The sequence below is a fragment of the Perognathus longimembris genome, chromosome 1 (genome assembly GCF_023159225.1).
Source record: "Perognathus longimembris pacificus isolate PPM17 chromosome 1, ASM2315922v1, whole genome shotgun sequence".
NCBI lineage: Eukaryota > Metazoa > Chordata > Mammalia > Rodentia > Heteromyidae > Perognathus > Perognathus longimembris.
In genome coordinates, this window is record NC_063161.1 from 162,758,857 (window position 1) to 162,778,840 (window position 19,984).

Sequence of the window (19,984 nt, forward strand, 5' to 3'; positions counted from 1 at the left end):
AGAAGTTAGTTGCATGAGCCATACAATACTTTACTTGTATGTGTATCTATTTATAGACATTTTTTCTGAGGGGGTTTATTAAGAGGTTGAATTCAGGGTCTTGTGCTTGCTAGGCTAGGCAGGCACTTTACCACTTGAGCCACACCTCTAGTCCCTTTTGTTTTAGTTATTTTTGGGATCTATCCCACATTTATGCTTTAATAATCCTATACCATGACCCTCCTTGCTTCCTGTGTAGTTGGAATGCCATTTGTACACCTGTTGTCTCCTTCACTTTTTGTCCTGCATTGGCTATGATTGTAATCCTTCTGATTTGTTACTTTCTAAGTGGGATTGTAGACATGAGCCACGTGTCTGGCCTAAAACACTTTTTGAAGCTAATCACAGGGAATATCATCTGTGCTAATGGTGTGGGAAGGTCTGTGTCAGCATCCAGGGTGACCCTTTCTCCTTTCACAGATACACCCATGGCTGCTGATGAAGCTTCCACAGAGAAACAGGCAGGAGAGGCCCCTGTAGCTGCAGATGGTGAAACCAATGGGTCTTATGAAAAAAGCAGTGACACTAGTCACCAAAATGTGGCCAAACACACTCAGGAGAACGCAAAAGCCAGCCCACAGGAAGGCACCAACAGAGCACCCCGGATTGCAGAAAATGGGGTCTCAGAAAGAGACACAGAAGTGGAGAAGCAAAACCATGTCACAGCTGATGACTTGATGCAAACTTCTGTTATCGGCAGCAATGGATATTTCTTAAATAAACCAGCTCTGCAAGGGCAGCCTTTGAGGACTCCAAACACTCTAGCCTCATCCCTTCCTGGCCATGCTGCAAAAACCCTTCCTGGAGGGGCCAGTAAAGGCAGGACTCCAAATGCGCTTCTTCAGACACCAGCTGCAGCACCTGCTGTGCCTGGGGAAGGGAGTGCAGACACAGAGGACCGGAAGCCTGCAGCCCCTGGCAGTGATGTCCGGATTCACAGGGCACGAAAAACAATGCCGAAGTCTGTCCTGGGCCTGGTAATTTTGTGTCATTTGCTGTTTTTTTCTTTCTCCTGCTTTTCAGTGAAAGCAGCTGGACTTCTGTGCATTAAAGAGAAAAGATAGTGAATAGAAGTGATCATTTTGAAGGTGTTCATCTACAGGTTACTGAGTAGTTAGGATATGCTACTAATACTTTATATATGAGTGACAATGCCAGATGACTCCTTCCCCACCCTCTTTCCAGGCTCTCTTCTCCTGGAGGGTTCCCTTGCCCAGTGAAGATGTGTCAGGTTCTGTTAGGGAGACAAGTCCTGCTGTTGCCATGGCCTGGAAGCTTAATTCCAGCTCATGAGGCCCAGCATCCATGTCTTGCCGGGAAGCTCATGGACATGAAGTTGGTTAGGTGTTCACAGTGTGGCAGAAGTATGGTTGCAGAGGGTTACTTTGAGAGCAGAATGAGTGCTATGTTCTGAATGTTTATCCCAAATGGTGCATCCTGCTCCAAGTGCTTGATCTGATGGGCTTTTGTCGCTAAGTTTTATATGGTATGTTCATGATAAATTTTTTTCAAAACGTCTATAGTATAGTTATTTTGCTCTTTGGTGTTAATTTGGCTGGGATGATTTTGGATTTATGATTGTATTGCCTCAGAATTTCTGGTATCTGGCATTGCTGTGGCATTTTAAAGTGGTCTTGTCCTTCATATGTAGACTACCTATTGTATTTCTCTGCATCCTTCTGTGATCTTCATCCCATATCTTTCCCCTGGGGACCCTGCTGGCCTGAGGATTTGTTTCATCATTTCCAGGGATGAGCAGGATACAATTGTCTTTTCTTCTTTTTGTAGATCTCTTTTTAGGCAGGCACTAGGTTTTTTGACTCCTGGACGGTATCATGCCTGGTTTGTGCCTTTAGCCTTTTATGTTCTTCTGTTTATTCTGTATATTGATGTCTTTTGTTTTAGCATTTAATTTTAGTTAGTTCGTGTGTGCGTGCGCGTGTGTGCATGTGCATACGCACATGCATGTACTAGGCTTGAAGTCAGGACCTTGGTGCTGTCCCTTAGCTTTTCTACTCAAGGCTGGTACCACTTGAACCACAGCTCCACTTCAGGCTTTTTGGTGGGTAATTGGAGATGACAGTCTCATAGACTTTTGTAACTGGGTTCGTTTGGGACCTTTCTCCTCAATTCTCAGCTTCCTGAGCAGTTAGGATTATAGGCATGAGCCGTTGGTTCCCCTATGGTTAGTTCTTTCATTAAAGAAAAAATAAGCATAGTCTATATCATCTTTCTTATTCTTCACAAGATAGTGATTATAATTCTTCCACAGTGTCTATGAATTCTAATTCCTCAGTGAAGTTCTGTTAGTATGTGGTGGTTCTGATTCATTGTGGTCTTCCCCTTAGATCTTGACCTCCTCCTAAGGGTGCTCGCTCATCTTTATGTCCTTGCTACTGGACCAAAACCAGCTGAGTGCCACACATGCTTCTGTGGTAGCTTCTATGACTGAGGGGCTATGATAGGGATGATGTGGAGCTATACTGCCAACCAATTGCAAACTCCAGAGTGTGGGGTCCCAGAGACACCAAGTGCCACCTGATGCCTACTTGGCACCCTCACTGTGGCCCAGGGATTTCCTAGTTCCCAGCTTTGCCAGCAACATTTCACAGTATCTTTCTGTACATGAGAAATTTAAAAAATAATTATAGATTCATAGGAAGCTATAAAAATAGTGCAGAGATATCCTATGCACTTGGGGGCTGGGCACTGCCCCTGAGCTTGTTTTGCTCAAGGCTAGCACTCTACCACTTGAGCCACAGCACCACTTCCGGCTTTTTTCTGTTTATATGATACTGAGGAATCAAACCCAGGGCTTCATACATGCTAGGCAAGCACTCTACCACTAAGCCACATTCCCAGCCTTGTGTGTAACCTTTGACAGGAGCTTTTTTAATTCAACATAGTCCTCTTAAGACCCATCCAAGTTGTGTTTACAATCTGCTGCTCCTTAAGATGCTCAGTCATCTATGTGTCTCTTGTTTTGCTTTGACCTCAATCTCCATCTCCATCTTCCTGTGTCGCTAGGATTATAGGTATCCATCACCATACATAGCTTGTTCTTTGAGATTGGGTCTCACTAGCTTTCCTTTTGCCTGCTGACTTCAAACTGTGATCCTCCCAATTCTACATCTAGATTAGCTGTCTTTTACAACTTTTGCTTTGGTTATTTATTTTGATTGTTGTTTTGGTGCTAGTCCTTGGGCTTTTACTTAGGACCTAGGTGCTGTCCCTAAGCTTTTTCCCTCAATGCTAGCTAACCATGATCCTCAGATCTCAGCTTCCTGGGTAGCCAGAATTACAGGCTTCCAGCTCCCAGCTTATGATTATAAATATTTTGTTAGTTTGGGAGATCTTTTTTTTTTCATGTGAGCCCTTCCTTTGTCAGGCAGATGTGGCAGATGTTCTTTATGAAGATGTTCTTTTTTCTTTCCTAGAGCAATAGGTTGTTTTTGTTTTTTTCCTCTTTTTAGACAGGGTCTCACTATGTAGTCCAAGTTGACCTCATACTTAAGACTCTGCCTCCCAAGTGCTGGGGTTACAGTTATGTGCTCGCAATTTTTCATTTTGATAAAGTCAGTTATCAGTTTTCTTTTCTGAGTTAGGCTATTGGTGTCATGAGAATTCTTCATCTGGATTTGGATTTTGGAGATTTCTCCATTTCTTTTCTTCTGAACTGTGCACTTCAGAAGGTGTTAGCATGGCAGCTTTTAGCTTCTCTGTATGTAGGGAGGGGAGTTGCCTTATTTTATCTTGTGGGAGAGCTTAGAAGTGATCACTGATGACTATAGTGGCTTCAGTGGAGTGAGTGTACTTTGAGAACTCACTGCTTCTTAGGGCCTAACTGAGCCCAAGCCTGCACAGTGATGGCAATTTGGGAAAGGTTCTTGGAGAGAGGCAGTGTGGGAGTTATCTTTGGTGCATTGTGTGAGGTAAGCATCCTACTTCATTCTTTTCCCCTCCCCTCCCCTCCCCTCCCCTCCCCTCCCCTCCCCTCCCAGGCTTAGGCTCAGGGCCTGAGCACTGTCTCTGGCTTCTTTTTGCTCAAGGCTAGCACTCTACCTCTTGAGCCACAGCACCACTTCTGGCTTTTTCTATTTTTGTGGTACTAAGGATCAGACCCCAGGGCTTCATGCATGCCAGGCAAGTACTCTACCACTAGGCCACATTCCGAGCCCCTCTTACTTTATCCTTTTGCGTGTGGATTTCCTGTTTATTCAGCACCATGTGTTCTAGGAAGCTTTCTTTCCTTTTCATAATACTTTGTATCACTGTGGTAGTTACTGTGTGTACAATTTGATTAAACTGAATTGAATTTGAGGTGAAGCTTTCTTCAGTCTGTAGAGGAGTTTATGACAGCAGAGAGATGGTGGAAGTTTAGTGGTAGTATCCAGCAGCCTAGAGTGAAAGCAATAGTGTTGGTCAGTCCTGGGGATTTATTGTTGGTATTACAGATAGCTAAGCTGATTTTGCAAGCTGCTGGGGTTGGGGTCTTGGAAGGCAGAGATGAAAGATATGTTTAGGTTATTAGTAAGGCTGAGTAGAAAATCGTTTAAAAAACTGTATCATAATGATCTATTGTGCTATATAGATCATCTAGAAGATGCTGTAAAACAGTGTGAGCCTGAGCATACTCCTTGAGAGTTTTTTTTTTGTTTGTTTGTTGGTTTGTTTTTGTTTTTGTTGCCAGTCCTGGGGCTTGAACTCAGGGCTTGAGCACTGTCCCTGGCTTCTTTTTTGCTCAAGGATAGCACTCTGCCACTTGAGCCACAGTGCCACTTCTGGCTTTTTCTCTATATATGTGGTGCTAAGGGATTCAACCCAGGGCTTCATGTATAACAGGCAAGCACTTTACCACTAGGCCATATTTCCAAGCCCCCCTTGAGAGCTTTTGATGCTGGTCATGCTTGGCATTTTTTGGTTAACATTTATTACCTACATTGGATTGGCAAAAGTTTCTTCCAAGAGTCAGATAGAAAATGTTTTGTGGGCTACCTGTGACATTGCTGATGCTACTTTTTTCCTTTGCCCTTCTTTTTGCATCCTTCTTTCTACTATTAGACATATGCAGGTGACAGGCACTCATCACCTAAGCCAGGTGCTTTTTTGATCATAGCAACACTGTATAGATTGTGAACCCCCCCATCATCATTCTGTTGATGAAAATTAACTGATGCATGTATTTCAGGGACCATGTGACTATGGACAGTGACAATTGTTAATTGTCTTTGTTTTGAAGCATGTGGCCACCAAGGATCCAAGAGAATTTCGAGAAGCTAGAGATCATAAGGAACCAAAAGAGGAAATCAACAGAAACATTTCTGATTGTGGACGGCAGCAGCTTTTACCCCCCTTCTCATCCCTTCACCAATCGCTACCTCAGAACCAATGCTACATGGCCACCACCAAGTCACAGACAGGTAAAGGAGGATCAGTAGCTATCTTTTTGAATATACTTTAAGTCTTTGCTCACTAGATTGAACTCTGGTGCCACTGAGTGCTGCTTGAGATAAGTGATAGATAGCCCTGCATGTTTGGAGGTCCCTACCTTGTCCTCATGCCTGTGTGACAAGTAGAGATGGCTCAAGTGGCAGAGCACTAACCTTGTATGACACACCTGCTTTGTTTTAGCTTATCTTCAGCCTTCAAGGTTAGTGCTCTGCCACTTGAGCCACATCTCTACTTTCATCTTTTTGGTGCTTAATTGGAAATAAGTTATCTCACCAATTTCTTACGTGGGCTGGCTTTGAACTATGTTCCTAAGATCTCAGCTTCTTGAGTAGTTAGGATTATGGACATAAGTCACCATCTCCTGGCTATCTTTTTTTTTTTTTTTTTTGGTGGTTGTTGGTCCTGGGGCTTGAACTCAGGGCCTAGGCACTGTCCCTGAGCCTCTCCATACTCAAGGCTAGCACTTTACCACTTGGGCCACAGCACCACTTCTGGCCTTTTCTGTTTATGTGGTACTGAAGAATTGAACTCTGGGCTTCATGCTTGCTAGGCAATCATTCTACCACTAAATCACATTCCCAGCCCCTTCACTGTCTTTTGATAAGAGCTTTCTATAACAGAATGCCCAGTGCATTCAGTAGTTCCTTGCTTATCTGTTGGGATCCAGCCTTTGGACTTGACGGGGGACTTGACGCCCTTCCCCCCAGCCCTGGGGGAATGCAGAAACAGGCTAAGGTTCTCTGGGTCCGGAACCAGAAGAACCGGCTTTGCACCCAGCCCCAACTCTCTCTCGCCAGCCTTCTCGCCCCCAGCCTCTCCCTGGCGCGGCGCTTTCCAGTGACGTTAGCTCAAGAGGGGATCATGTGATAAGCTATCAGCCTATCAGGTCCTGGCCGATCACCTTCTCTCGCTATCATTTCCCTTTACCCCGCCTTAATAAATCAGATAGCTCTTGAAGCTTCTCCGAGACTCGCGTATGCCTGGCTTTCTTTACTGCTAAGGAGGTGGGTAAGCGTTCTAGTTAGGCCGCGCGCACGTGAGGTCAGTACTGACTCCCCCGCCCCATCCTGGCTACCTGCTGGCCGGGTGACCAGGAGAGAGGATGAGAAAGGGGGTGGTGAGAAACGTAGCTGAGCCTTGAACCCCACGCCAGGGAAGGTGACCTGAGCCCGACACTTATCCTCTTTCCATTTAGCTTCCCTTTTTCCCTGTATGCTAGAAATTCTGTGATCAATTAGCACATTAGTTTAGATCTCTTGTGTAAAATGACCTTCAACTGTGGTTCTGATATGCTGCAATCATAGTTGAGTATTTGGCTCTGTGGTTACAGATAACTCCCCTAGCCCTAGTTATTCCTTTGTAACTCCAGATACTACCCTAGTCCTGTAGTTCCTCTGTACTTCCACCTCAGAGCTTGCTCTTTTTCCTAATGAGGCAGTTGAAAAACTCTCATTTCTGTGCCTGAAAGTGTTTCCCAGAGAGAAGCATGCCCTGAATGGCTGTCTGGCCTTCTCACTGTTTTTTGTGTACATTCTAGTGTTGCTAGGGATATAGGAGCCCATACCTGAAAGCACTGCATCAGTTTCATGGGAAAATGCTCGTGCCTTTGGAATGGGACCACTAATATAAGGTCACTGTGGCAGGAAAGGAGGTAGACCCTTATGGCAGTGTCCACACAGATCAAGAGCAGGGACAGCCTGTGGCCCACTATGTCTTTAGGCTTGTGCTCTCTTAGCATCTCCTGGAAGCAAGGTCAGAATTGTCCCAGGCTATTGTTAAGGTTTCATTACTGTTTAATATTACAATGGCAATAATCATTAGAGGGCTTTTCTTTTCCTTCCTGCTAAACTAGTGGGTCTAGCACAGGCAGAAAGATGAGCTGATTCTCACTGGCTAAAGGTGTGTTTTATAGTTGAAACCATAGATAAGCTCTGTGGGGGAGCTTATTCCAGTCTTAGACAGGGGTGAGCTATATGCTCACCCTTTTTTATGTTTCAGCCACCTGTTCGTAAATGTCTTGGTGCTCAGTAGTCTCTGTGTTTTCTTTCTTTTTTAAAATTTTAATGTAATTGTTAAGGTGATGTACAGAGGGGTTAGTTACATATATAAGGCAGTGAGTACATTTCTTGTTATATTTGTTACCCCCTCCAGACCCTGTGTTTTCTGAAGTCAGTCACTGATGTTTTGTGCTATTCTGTAGCATAGTAAGTTCTGTATTTCAGTAACATATGTGCCATGTGTAGTCAATTAAGTAAGAAAGAAGTCAGAATGTCCTACCATGCTTTATTTCTACAAACTATCAGACACAGATTGAGGGGCATTGTGTCCCTTGTCATTTTGGGGATCAGTAAATAAATTCTAGGGACCGGCAGGTGAGAAATATCTTAGGCTTTTCAGGCTGAATGGTTGCTGCCCTGACACCTAATGTCATAGTATCATGGCAGACTATAACTATAAAAAGACTGGCTGTGGCCCTGTGCCTATAAAACTTTATGAATAAGTAGACTGGCTATGGCCATGTGCCTGTAAGACTGTTTATGAATAGGTGGCATGTCATGATCTGTACATTAATTATTATGGATTACTGTGGTAAGTCAAGACAGAAAGATCTACTGAGAAAGTATATTCAGCCACCCTTCGTGTTTATGATAGATATACCTGTCCATGGTTATCAAATTCTGTAGATGTGTAATTTGTTTTGAGAGGGGGCGGTAGGACACAACACAGTACTTCCCTATGACCTATACATATCTTTCCCCAAACTGTTAAGTAATCTCTAGTTTGATTATAACATTGAACCCAACAAAACTGAGATTTCTATAGTTGTTACACTGTATTGCTTAGGGAACAATGAAAAAACACTTTCATGTTCAATACAGATGTAAAACTATTTAAAAAAAATTCTTTTCGGGCTGGGGATATGGCCTAGTGGCAAGAGTGCTTGCCTCATATACATGAGGCCCTGGGTTCGATTCCCCAGCACCACATATACATAAAATGGCCAGAAGTGGCGCTGTGGCTCAAGTGGTAGAGTGCTAGCCTTGAGCAAGAAGAAGCCAGGGACAGTGCTCAGGCCCTGAGTCCAAGCCCCAGGACTGGCCAAAAAAAAAATTCTTTTCCTTTTCCTTCTTTCCCCATCCTTCCCTTCCCTATCTTACTCTCTCCCTTCTCTCTCTGTACCACTGAGCTATATCCCCAGCCCTCAAATATTTTCACACTGTGGTTGGCAAAATTTAACTGTGGAACCCATAGATATGAAGGTTTTGTTTTTTCTCCCTCTACCCCCACACCTGGTACTGGGTGAATTCAGGGCTTTCAGCTCTTGCTTTTCTTTTATAGATTGTACTCTACTGCTTGAGGTGTCTCTGCTTCTGGGTTTTTTTTTGGTCATTTAGAAATAAGAATCTCTTTAGATTTATCTGCCATGCTGGCTCTGAACCACAATTTTCAAATCTTAGCACCCTCAGTAGTTGGGATTATAGGCATGAACCACTGTTGCCTGGCCTCCTGGTATGTGCATGTGTGCACGTGTGTGTTGCCAGTCCTGAGCACTGTCTCTGGCCTCTTTTTGCTCAACACTAGCACTCTACCAATTGAGTCACAGTGCAACTTCTTTTTTTTTTTTTGGCCAGTCCTGGGCCTTGGACTCAGGGGCGGAGCACTGTCCCTGGCTTCTTCCCGCTCAAGGCTAGCACTCCGCCACTTGAGCCACAGCGCCGCTTCTGGCCGTTTTCTGGATATGTGGTGCTGGGGAATCGAACCTAGGGCCTCGTGTATCCGAGGCAGGCACTCTTGCCACTAGGCTATATCCCCAGCCTACAGTGCAACTTCTTGCCTTTTCTGTTTATGTGGTACTAAGGAATCGAACCCAGAGCTTCATGCATGCTAGGCGAGCACTCTACCGCTAAGCCAGATTCCTAGCCCTGTTTTTTGTGTTTTTGTTTGTTTTTTTAAGATGAGACTTAAAAGTTATCTGATTAAGTTCAGGGCTTTCCCTTTTGTCTCCATCCCCACTTCTCTAAATCCTACCACAGAAAAACTAAGATGTCAGGTTGGGCCTAATGTGTTAGCATTCCTGGCCAACTCAGGGGGCACCTGTGCTTGGACTACATTGGCCTGTTCCAGTGCACAGCCAGATAGCGCTGCTTTCTCATGAGGAGGTGTGCTCTCAGAACACCATGGTGAATGTACTGCAGGGTGAGTGAAGTAGCTGTCCTCATGGCCTTGTGTTGTTCCCCATTCCTGCAGTCCTCTTGTATGGAGCTGTAGGCCATGGAACCCATGTTGTGGGTGGGTACTGTCACCCAGTGCACTCATTGTGGGAAGTCCATTATTGTGCACACTCTTTCAGTTTTTTCCAGCCTTTTAGTAAGTTTACTCCATGTTAAAATACTAAATTTTACGTTTGTGTGTGTGTGTGTGTGTGTGTGTGTGTGTGTGTGTGTGTGTGTGTGTGTGTGCTGGTACTGGGGCTTGAACTCATAACCTAGATACTGTCCCCTTAGCTTTTTCACTGAAGGCACTTAATTAAAAAGAAAACAAAAAACTCTTTGTTTCCATTTCATAAATTTTATTTTGATTTTTTTTTTTCCTCCCAGAGCCAAGGACCAAACTTCAGGGTTTTGCACTTGCTAGGCAAGTGGTCTTCCACTGAGCTAAATCCCCAATCTCTGATTTTGTTTTTTTAAACCCTGGAGTTTAAAAGAAAATAGTGAAGATAATCTAAAACACTCACCTTGGTGTGCTTTGCTAAGAAGGGTCTAGAGTCCCTGAGCCACACTTGATTTCTTCAGTGCTGCTTCTCATTTGAAAACTGCTGATCCAGTGCCCCAGAATTTTCTGTTATAGTGATCTGAACAGCATTTTAAGGACTTTCTCTCTTGTGAGTGCTTGAGTGGTTGGGGAAAAGACTCTAGTGGGCCATAACGCTTTAGAGATTGGATACATATACAGGCCAGGTATCTACTCTTGCTGTGGATGAGATTGCTCCTTTCTAGGAAGACTAGCCCCCTTCCTAGTGATAGATGGTAAGATTGGGTGCTTCTTCAGGTCTGCATACTTTGCACTGTCTGCACTACTCTTGTTGGGCATCTGATGTATGAGAGTACTTAATATGAGAGGGTATTGTGAGTTTAAGGCCAAATATATGGGCATTACTTCTGTTGGTTTGTGATTTTCCTAGCTGCAAGGTAAGGTGAGATAAATATTTGCTTAGTGTCTTATTCTTAATAAAATTTGCTCTTAGTGGGGTGCCAGTGGCTCTCGTACCTAGTTACTCAGGAGGCTGAGATCTGGGGATTGCAGTTCAAAGTCAGCCCAGGCAGAAGTCCATGAGACTAATCTCCAATTAACCACAAACGGTGGAAGTGGAGCTGCATATCAAATGGTAGAGCCTTGAGCAAATGAGGTCAGGGACAAAGCCCAGGCCCCTGAGTTCAAGCCCCAGTACCTGCGTAAAAAAAACAGAAACAAAACAAAAAATGATCTAGGAAGTACTGGCTTTCTCTGTAATCTGTAAAGGAGGATTAGCTCACTCTTGTGTTGATGCCCACAGAAATGAGCCTTAAATGATTTAATTTGCTGATGTTGTTGGTAATCAGATTTTATAAATTGTCTGCTGCCTTTAAAAACATTTGAATGGCATTTCTTCTCCTTTCTTGTCCCCTTTTGACTTTTTTTTTTTAGCTTGCTTGCCTTTTGTTTTAGCAGCTGCAGTATCTCGGAAGAAAAAACGAAGAATGGGAACCTATAGCCTGGTTCCTAAGAAAAAGACCAAAGTATTAAAGCAGAGGACGGTGATTGAGATGTTTAAGAGCATAACTCATTCTACTGTGGGCCCGAAGGTAAGAGGACATGTGAGTCGTTTGTCATAGTGCTTGGAAGTGCATTTCCAGTTCCAGGGCCTCTTTGGCCAAAGAAAACATCCTATGAGGCCATCAGTAATTCAGATTACCTTGATCCCTATGGAAGGAACTGGAGCACTAGAGCTCTTCACTATAAGTCGTAACCTCCATGTCCAGGTGGGTTGTTGGACCCTCTACCCTCACCCTAGCATCCCTGCCTGCACTCTTGCTTCTTCTCTGGCTTTGGTAGGTCCTTGCACCTTCCGTTGTCTGCTCACAGTGAGTTGGCACCAGTTTGTTGGTGTCAAGCAGCAGTCTTTCTGAAAGCTGTGCATTGCTGTGTTCAGGGTGAGAAGGCTGTGGGTGACAGTACCCTGCATGTGAATGGGGAGAGCTTGGAGATAGACTCAGAAGAGGATGACTCTGAAGAACTCGAGGAGGATGAGGACCATGGAGTAGAGCAGGCCGCTGCCTTTCCCACAGAGGACAGCAGGACTTCTAAAGAGAGCATGTCTGAGACGGACCGGGCTCCCAAGGTAGGAGTGTTGTGTCCCAAAGAGAGGATTGTGCTTTTTAGGTGCTAGGCCCTGAGGAAAGTTGCTACTTTTTGTTAATTTTTTTTCCTGTTTACATGGATTTTGTATATTATTCTTCTAGAATTACTTGTTTATCTCAGGAGTGTTTTCTTCCCATAACATAAATTAACATAACATAAGTTAATGAGCTCCCTTTTTTGGTGTGGGATGTGTGCATGCACATATATACCAGTCCAAGAGCTTGAACTCAGGGCCTGGGTGCGGTCCCTTAGCTTTTGTGTTCAAGGCTAGTGCTCTACCACTTGAAGAACCATAGCTCCATTTGTGGCTCCCCCCCACCCCCCGCCCACCGTTTATTGGAAATAAGAGTCTCATGAACTTTCTTGCCTGGGCTGGCTTTGAACCAAGGTCCTCAGATCTCAACCTCCTGAGTAGCTAGGATTACAGATGTGAGCCACTGGCACCTGCCTTTAAACCATTGTTTTCAGTTACTTTATACTCTATTCTGTAGATTTGAACATTTTTCTGTTGTTTCGAGCAACACTTGGTGGATTTCATATCATACTTTTGTTGAATATACTCATGGTAATCAGTGTTGCCTGCACTTAATAGTATTAGTCTTTCAGAGGGATGCTCTTGGATCTTACTCCAAAAGTCTTTGTTAGTGCAGTGCTTTTTAAGCTCTGAGTTGGCCAACATCTTAAATATTTAGAAAATATCTATCTATCTATTGGTCTGTTTATCATCTATCTCTTTCATATTATTTTTCTTGGCATGACTGGGGTAGACACTTAGTACCTCGTGCTTGCATATCAGGTACTTTACCACTTGAACTATACCTTTATAACCCCTTTTACTTTTGCTATCTTTTTTTTTCTTCTTCTGTTCTTCCTCCCTCCCTCTCATTCTTCTCCCTCTCCCCATCCTTTACTCTTCTCTCCACCCTTCTTCGTCTCCTCTTCTTTGCCTTTATTCAAGGCCTTAAGCTTGCTAGGTAGGTGCTCTATTACTTGAGCTATGTATGCTCTTAGCCTTGCTTTATTTTCCATGGTGTTTCACTCTTTGGTATCCCTCCGTGATTCTCCTGTATTCACCTCCCTTGCAGCTACGATGACACATAAGGACACCTCCACTTGGCCCTCCATGTTTGTTGTTTTTTTTAATGAAGTGTGAGAGAAGAGATCCCAGGGCTTCTTCCTGAATATCTGACACTGAGTTTCAACTCTATGTACCCCTGACATTTTCTTCTTCTGCTGATTTAAAATGCTAGCTCAGTCCTATACCAGATGGCTGTAAATTTGAGTGTTTTTGGTGCTATCTTTGACTGAGGTTCTCATCTTACAAAGAAAACCAATAAATTGAATATATTAAATAACTCTTTTAAAATTGATATGAAATAGATGACTGACTAAAGTCAACAATAGAATTTAAAAAAATATAAAGGCAAACCAAGAAGAAATTTTGCCAGTGGAAAACAAAGAAAGACTTGTGGAATCAACTGTTGGGATAAGCTGAAGTGATGAGCAGCAGTGGCTATATTTTGTTAACTATTTTGGAGAATAAGTCTCAGAATAGCTTGTTCTAACTGTAGGTTAATCTCACTTAGCATGCTAAATTACAAAAGTTCCAAATGAAACACTAGTCAAATGCAGTTATGTACCAAAAGAATAATGACAATGAAACAGTAGTTGGAATTGACCCCAGGAAAGATGGATTCATTTGTTAGTAAGTGTTATTAAATTAACATATTCAAGAAAAAAAAAGGTTATTAGATGCTGCTGCTGCTGCTTCTGCTGCTTCTTCCTCTTCTTCCCCCTATTCCTCCTCTTCCCCCTCTCTCCCTCCCCTCCTCTTCCTCCTTTACCCTTCCCCCCTCCCCCCTCCTCCATGCTGATACTGGGGCTTGAACACTGGGGCTTGGCACTATCCCTTAGCTTTTTCACTCAAGGCTGGTGCTTTACCGCTTGAGCCAATTAATTACTTCCAGCTTTTTGGTTATTAAATAGAAATAAAAGATCTTCCTGCCTGTGCTGGCTTTGAACCACAACCCTCAGACCTCAATCTCCTATGTAGCTAGTATTACAGGCGCCAGCCATCTGTGCCCAGCTTTATATATTTAAAAGAGATTTTAAGCCAGGAATAGTAGTTTATGCACCTGTAGTTTCATCTTCTCCAGAGGTTGAAGCAGGGGAATCAGTTAAGTTCACGACTTTCAGATCAGTCTGGGAAGCATGGTGAAATTCAGTCTTTTTTTTTTTTTTTTTAGCCATTGTGGGGCTTGAATTCAGGGTCTGGGTGCTGTCCCTGAGCACTTTTGCTCTACTACTTTGGGCCTTAGCTCCACTTGTGGTTTTTTTTTTTTTTTTTTTTTTTTTTTTTTTTTTTGCCAGTCCTGGGGCTTGGACTCAGGGCCTGAGCACTGTCCCTAGCTCCTTTTTGCTTAAGGCTAGCACTCTGCCGCTTGAGCCACAGCGCCACTTCTGGCCATTTTCTGTATATATGGTGCTGGGGAATTGAACCCAGGGCCTCATGTATATGAGGCAGGCACTCTTGCCACTAGGCCATATCCCCAGCCCCCCCACTTGTGGTTTTTTGAGTAGTTAATTGGAGATAAGAGTCTCATGAGGACTTTTCTGCCTGTCTGGCTTTGAACCATGATCCTCAGATCTAGAGTAGCTTGGATTACAGGTGTGAGCCACTAGCACTTGGCTTGAGATCCAGTCTTAAAAACTAAATAAACCGCCAGTGCCAGTGACTCAAGCCTGTAATCCTAGGTACTCAGGAGGCTGAGATCTAAGGATCGTAGTTCAAAGCCAGCCTGGGTAGGAAAGTTTGTGAGATTCTTATTTCCACTTAACCACCAGAAAACCAAAAGTGGTGCTGTGGCTCAAGTGATAGATTACTAGCTCATGGACAGTGCCCAGGCCCTACTGACAAAAACAAACAAACAAAAAAACCCTAAATAAACCAAGCATGGTGGCTCATGTCTTTAATTCCAGCTACTCAGGAGGAGTAGGATTAGGAAAATTGTGACTTTCGGATTTGAATATTCTCAGCCAACCAAAAATCTGATTGAAGGAAATATTAGTAGGTATATTAACACAAGTTCTTCATGTTTCTTAGTGATTCTTTTAAAGAATACAGGTGTCCTAAGCCCACCGTTTTTGAGGACTACTGTAATAGAGTGTTCCCTTTGTAGGTGAGATTCTGTCCTGATTTATGTGTCCATTCCACTGTTGATGTGCATATGGGTTTCTTCCAGTTGAGGCTGTTCCATGTGCCAGTACCGCTAGCATCCTGTGTACATTAAGGGTGTTCCCACTTGTCTCCAAGAACCAAGTCTACTTTGGCTTGCCAGGCTTGGTGCTGTCCACTCCACTGAGTATAGAGTGCTAGTACATCATGGTTTTAGTTTTATGTTTCCCTGGTTTCCAAGAAGATTGAGCTGTTTTATATGTTTATTTTCTTTTCAGATCCTTTTGTGGAATGCCTGGCTTATACTGAACCATTCATCTCATCTATTGGGTTATTTGTCCTTTTTCTACCTTCCCTTTCTCCTTCCTTCCCTTTCTCCCTCCTTCCCTTTCTCCCTCCCTCCCTTCCTCCCTTCCTCCCTCTCTCCATACTGATGTTTGAACTTAGGGCTCATGCTTGCTGTGCAGTTATTCTTATCACCAGGTATACCTCTAGTCCTGTTTTTTGCTAGTTATGAGATAGGATCTCAATCCCATGCCTAAACACAAATCAACCTGTGACTTTCTGTCATAGTTAGGATAACAGCTATGCATGCTGTTTAACCTAGCTCTTTGTTGAGAGTTTGGTTTGCAGACTTTTCTGTCCAGCTTGGCTTCAAATTACAGTCTTCCCAATGTTAGTCTCTCAAGCAGCTTGGTTTACAGATGTGAGTAATTGGAACTTGGCAACTGTTTGTTCTTTTAAGAAATAACTTTGTAGGGCTGGATGTGAAGGCATATACTATTAATTTTAGCCACCTGGGAAGCAGAGATAGGAGGATCACAGCCAAGGGTGGCCCTAGGCAAGAGTATGAGACTATCTGAAAAGTGAGGCAAAAAGGTATTGGAGCATGGTTAAGTAGTAGAGCATTTACCTAACAAGTGCCCCCGAGTTTAAACCCCAGTATATTTATGTTTTGTTTTGTTTTGTTTTTGCCAGTCCTGGAGCTTGAACTCAGGGCCTGAGCACTGTCCCTGGCTTCTTTTTGCTCAAGGCTAGCACTCTGCCACTTGAGCCACAGCATCACTTCTGGCTTTTTCTATATATGTGGTGCTGAGGAATCGAATCCAGGGCTTCATGTATATGAGGCGAGTGCTTTACCACTAGGCCATATTCCCAGCCCCTAAACCTTAGTATATTTAAAAAACAAGCAAACAAAACCATTGGTGTCCTTGTCTGGCCATTTGGATTCAGAAGCTAGTTGATAGAAATGTACCAGCTACTCATCCTGGCTGTTGACTAGGGGAGAGCTGTTCTTATTTGGAACCTGTGGCCGCTGATACTGGAGTCTAGAGTTATGTTCCCTGGGGCCCTACTGGCATTGCAGGTTGTTAGCTGGGTGAGGACAGCTTCAAATCTCCCTGGAGTTGAACTTGAGACATTGTGCTGCCTGTTTCCTTTTCCTACCTCATATAGGTTTCACCTGCATCAGACTGCAGTTCTTTCCTTCTTATTCTGTATTGGCAGTTACTATTTCTTCTTCTTTTTGTTCTGCTCCCTTCTTCATAGCTGTCATGTATAGTGTTCAAAGAGCATCTTCTAAAGTAACCTCATTCTTTCATGTGTAATCTTTTGCAGGAGTTTCTGAAGGAACTACAATTAACTGTTGTTAGTCTGTCTGTGGCTTGGTAGTTTCACTGCTTAGTCTTATTTGAAATAAAAAACTGCTTAATGACTTAAGAGGAAACTTAATTAAAGTTGACAATGTGTCAGAATCCTTCGGAAAGTTACATTAAGTGGTGAAACTTCAAAGCATTGCTATAATCAGGCAAGATGGCTGCTTTTTTCTCTTAAAACAGTGCAGCAGTGTCAAATGTTCTGGCTGAGGCTATAAGAGAAGAGCCAGAAGGAAGCATTAACATTTAAAAGGATAAGGGGAAAATGCTGGGTGCCAGTGGCTCACATCTGTAATCTTGAGGAGGCTAAGCTCTGAGGATCATGTTTCATAGTCAGCTCATGCAATCCCCCAAACAAACAAACAAAACAGAAGTTGAGCTGTGGCTCAGTGGTAGGTCACTAGTCTTGAGCAGAAAAGCTCAGGGATAGCACCCAGGTCCTGAGTTCAAGTCCTAGGACTGGAATAACACCACCAAAAATAAGGACAGGGGCAAAAGTTCACTGAGAACATAGTTATGCATAAGAAAATCAGCTGAAAAAACTTAATAGTTACTGAGCTCAATATCATGTGATCAAGACATAAACATTGGTTATTTTCTTGAGTAGATGCAGTATCAACTAAAGAGTGTAATGGCTGCATCAATCACAAATGAGGGGTAATTTTTGAGACTCAACTAGGAAAGTCTGAAAGTGTCCAGATAATAGTGGCCCAGTGACCAGTCTGTTTATGCTTGGGTTGTTTGGAGGCCAATAAGTTAGTGTGGATCTTTAAAAGAAAAAGTCAGATAAACCACAAATCACATTTGAAGGATTAGCTGTGACTCTTAGTTTCTCCTGAGAAATGAGGTGTGATACCGGTAAAAAGAAGTGATAGGACGTTGCTAGAAGAGACTGAAAAGAGACCCATTATTTGTCTTAATAAGAAGACCCATTGTTTTGTCCTTATGTTTGTCAGAGCAGTTTCCATCAAAATTCAAGCAGCCTTGCCTGTATAATTGCTCATTTTGAAGTTAGCCTGTCAGGATCCTGAGAGGAGATCTGTGTATAGAAACACAAGAAACTCATCAGCCATACTGGAAGGAGTTCATGAGAGGTCTGAAGGGAGGTTGCCATTGATGTCTTTGTCTGTCTATCCTAGAGGATCGGGAAAGCAGTTTTACTCTAAAACGCCCAGGTGCTATTGGCCAGAGAGTACAAGGAGTGGGGTGACTTGGAATGCATTCCACAGAGAATTAGACCACAGTGCAGGCCTTTTAGCTCTTGTAAGTAGGCAGACACTGGGCAAAAGGACACTCATTTCTATGTACTGCCAGTATAGATAGAAAAATTAGATGTCTTTGCTGTTGATGTGGAATAATATATTTGCATTTATAAGACAGTAAACCACAAAGTGTGCAGTGCATTCCACATGTACAAATGGAGTAAGACAAGACAAGTTTAATTGTGGTTCGGTGTAGTTGGACATTTGCTGGAAGGGGCTGGGCAGTGCATCAGTGATGGGTTGGATTGCCATTGGATGGATGTGATGTGGGTAGGTTTGCTTGTGCATTTTGTGGCTTCCAAATGTTTTTGCTATGCCTGCCAGTGTGTGTGTGTGTGTGTGTGTGTGTGTGTGTGTGTGTGTGTGTGTGTCTGTCTGTCTGTCTGTCTGTCTGTCTGTTGGTCTGTCTGTCTGTCTGTCTGTCTGTCTCTGTGTATGTGATTCCTGGGGCTTGAACTGTGGGCCTCACTCTTGAGTGGCTTTTTTTGCTCAAGGCATGAGCCACACCTTCTATTCTGGCTTTTTGCTGGTTAATTGGAAATGAGAGTCTCATGGACTTTTCTGTTTGGGCTAGCTTCAAACCATGGTCTTTAGATCTCAGGCTCCTGAGTAACTAGGATTATAGATATGAGCTATCAGTGACCAGTCTGAGTGACATTACTCTTTACTTACATATGTCATTCCTTGACTATATTGGTCCTGTTTAGCACAAGACCAGTTAGCACTGCACCAGGGACCAGTTGGTGTGAGAGTTTGAGTGTACAGCATTCACCTTCCTGACTAATATGGAGAAAATCCATCAAGGAACAGGCCCATTTGGAATGATGTCCCAGCAGGGAACAGAAACTGAAATGTATGATATCCCATATTCAACCACAACACTCCCTCGCCATAGGCAGCCCTGTGCTGCAAGACATAATGGGGTTCCTTCTGCATCTGCAGTATGCACTATCAGTGTATTTTTGTTATGTCTGTCTGTCTATATGTATGTGTGTATGTATGCATGCATGTATGTATGTATGTATGTATATATGTATGTATGTATGTGTATATATTTATTTATCTGGCCATCTGTGTACCAGTCCTGGGACTGGGTGCTGTCCCTGAGTTGCTTGTTTGTTTGTTTGTTTTCTCAAAGCTAGTACTCTCCCACTTGAACTACACACCTCTATTTATGGTTTTTGTTTTTTGTGTTTTTTTTTTTGCTAGTTAATTGGAGATGAGTCCCAGGCTGGCTTTAACTGTGACCCTCAGATCTTAGCCTCCTGATTACCTTATTGGCATGAACCCCACTGATACCCAGCCAGTGTACTTTCAAATATTTGTTTCAGACCCATTTGTCTGCCACTAAAGGACCTAATCATTTTTTGTTTGGCTGATCAGATGGATGGTGAGTCAGAGGAGGAGCAGGAGTCGGCCGACACTGGGGAGGATGAGGATGCTGGAGACGAGTCTGACCTGGTAATCCCATACTTGGTGTGACATACATACATACAGTGCAGGAACTGCAATTGATGCTGCTCTCATCTTGTGTGTGCTAAGCCTCCTTATGCAGGCAGGGTTCCTGCCTGTGGGAGAGTGGACAAAGAGACCACACAGAGCCGTGGATTTGAGGTGTTTTGAGGTAGAATGGAGAGAACAGGCAGCTGAACTAGGAAAATCTGTGGATCTCTGGGAATAGAGGAGCTTGGAAATGGGAAGAATGTGTTGAACACATTGAACATTACTTATTTCTTTTTTCATAGTTACTATGGAGCTAATAGAGCTTTGTGAACCCCACTCCTCACACAGATAGGTGAGTGTTGAGTGGAACAGGTGAGCATGAGCTTGAGATCCATCTTTGTGCTGTGGAGAGAAATGTGGGACCTTGGGTCATATGATCCCAGAGCTGCTCTGAAGAAGATGAATATGGCCATAGTGTCAGCCTGCTGTGGTGTAGAAGACATACACGCAACTCTTGGGTTTGGTGGAGAAGCATTGTTTCCAGGTAGAGGGAACAGAAC

The 19,984-nt window shown here is 43.4% G+C and overlaps 1 protein-coding gene across 13 annotated transcripts in view; it reads left to right on the forward strand.

The window, feature by feature from the left end:
• Ehmt1 (euchromatic histone lysine methyltransferase 1) overlaps positions 1 to 19,984 on the forward strand; it is a 142,232-nt gene that overhangs the window by 55,583 nt on the left and 66,665 nt on the right. For 7 of the 13 annotated variants that reach the window (XM_048347100.1, XM_048347108.1, XM_048347121.1 and 4 more), the window contains 5 exons: positions 460 to 1,016; positions 5,279 to 5,459; positions 11,176 to 11,333; positions 11,681 to 11,869; positions 19,365 to 19,442. In XM_048347100.1, coding sequence (XP_048203057.1) covers positions 460 to 1,016; positions 5,279 to 5,459; positions 11,176 to 11,333; positions 11,681 to 11,869; positions 19,365 to 19,442 — 1,163 coding nt within the window. The remainder of the gene's footprint in view (positions 1 to 459; positions 1,017 to 5,278; positions 5,460 to 11,175; positions 11,334 to 11,680; positions 11,870 to 19,364; positions 19,443 to 19,984) is intronic. The other 6 variants (XM_048347167.1, XM_048347171.1, XM_048347084.1 and 3 more) reach the window with 4 other exon arrangements.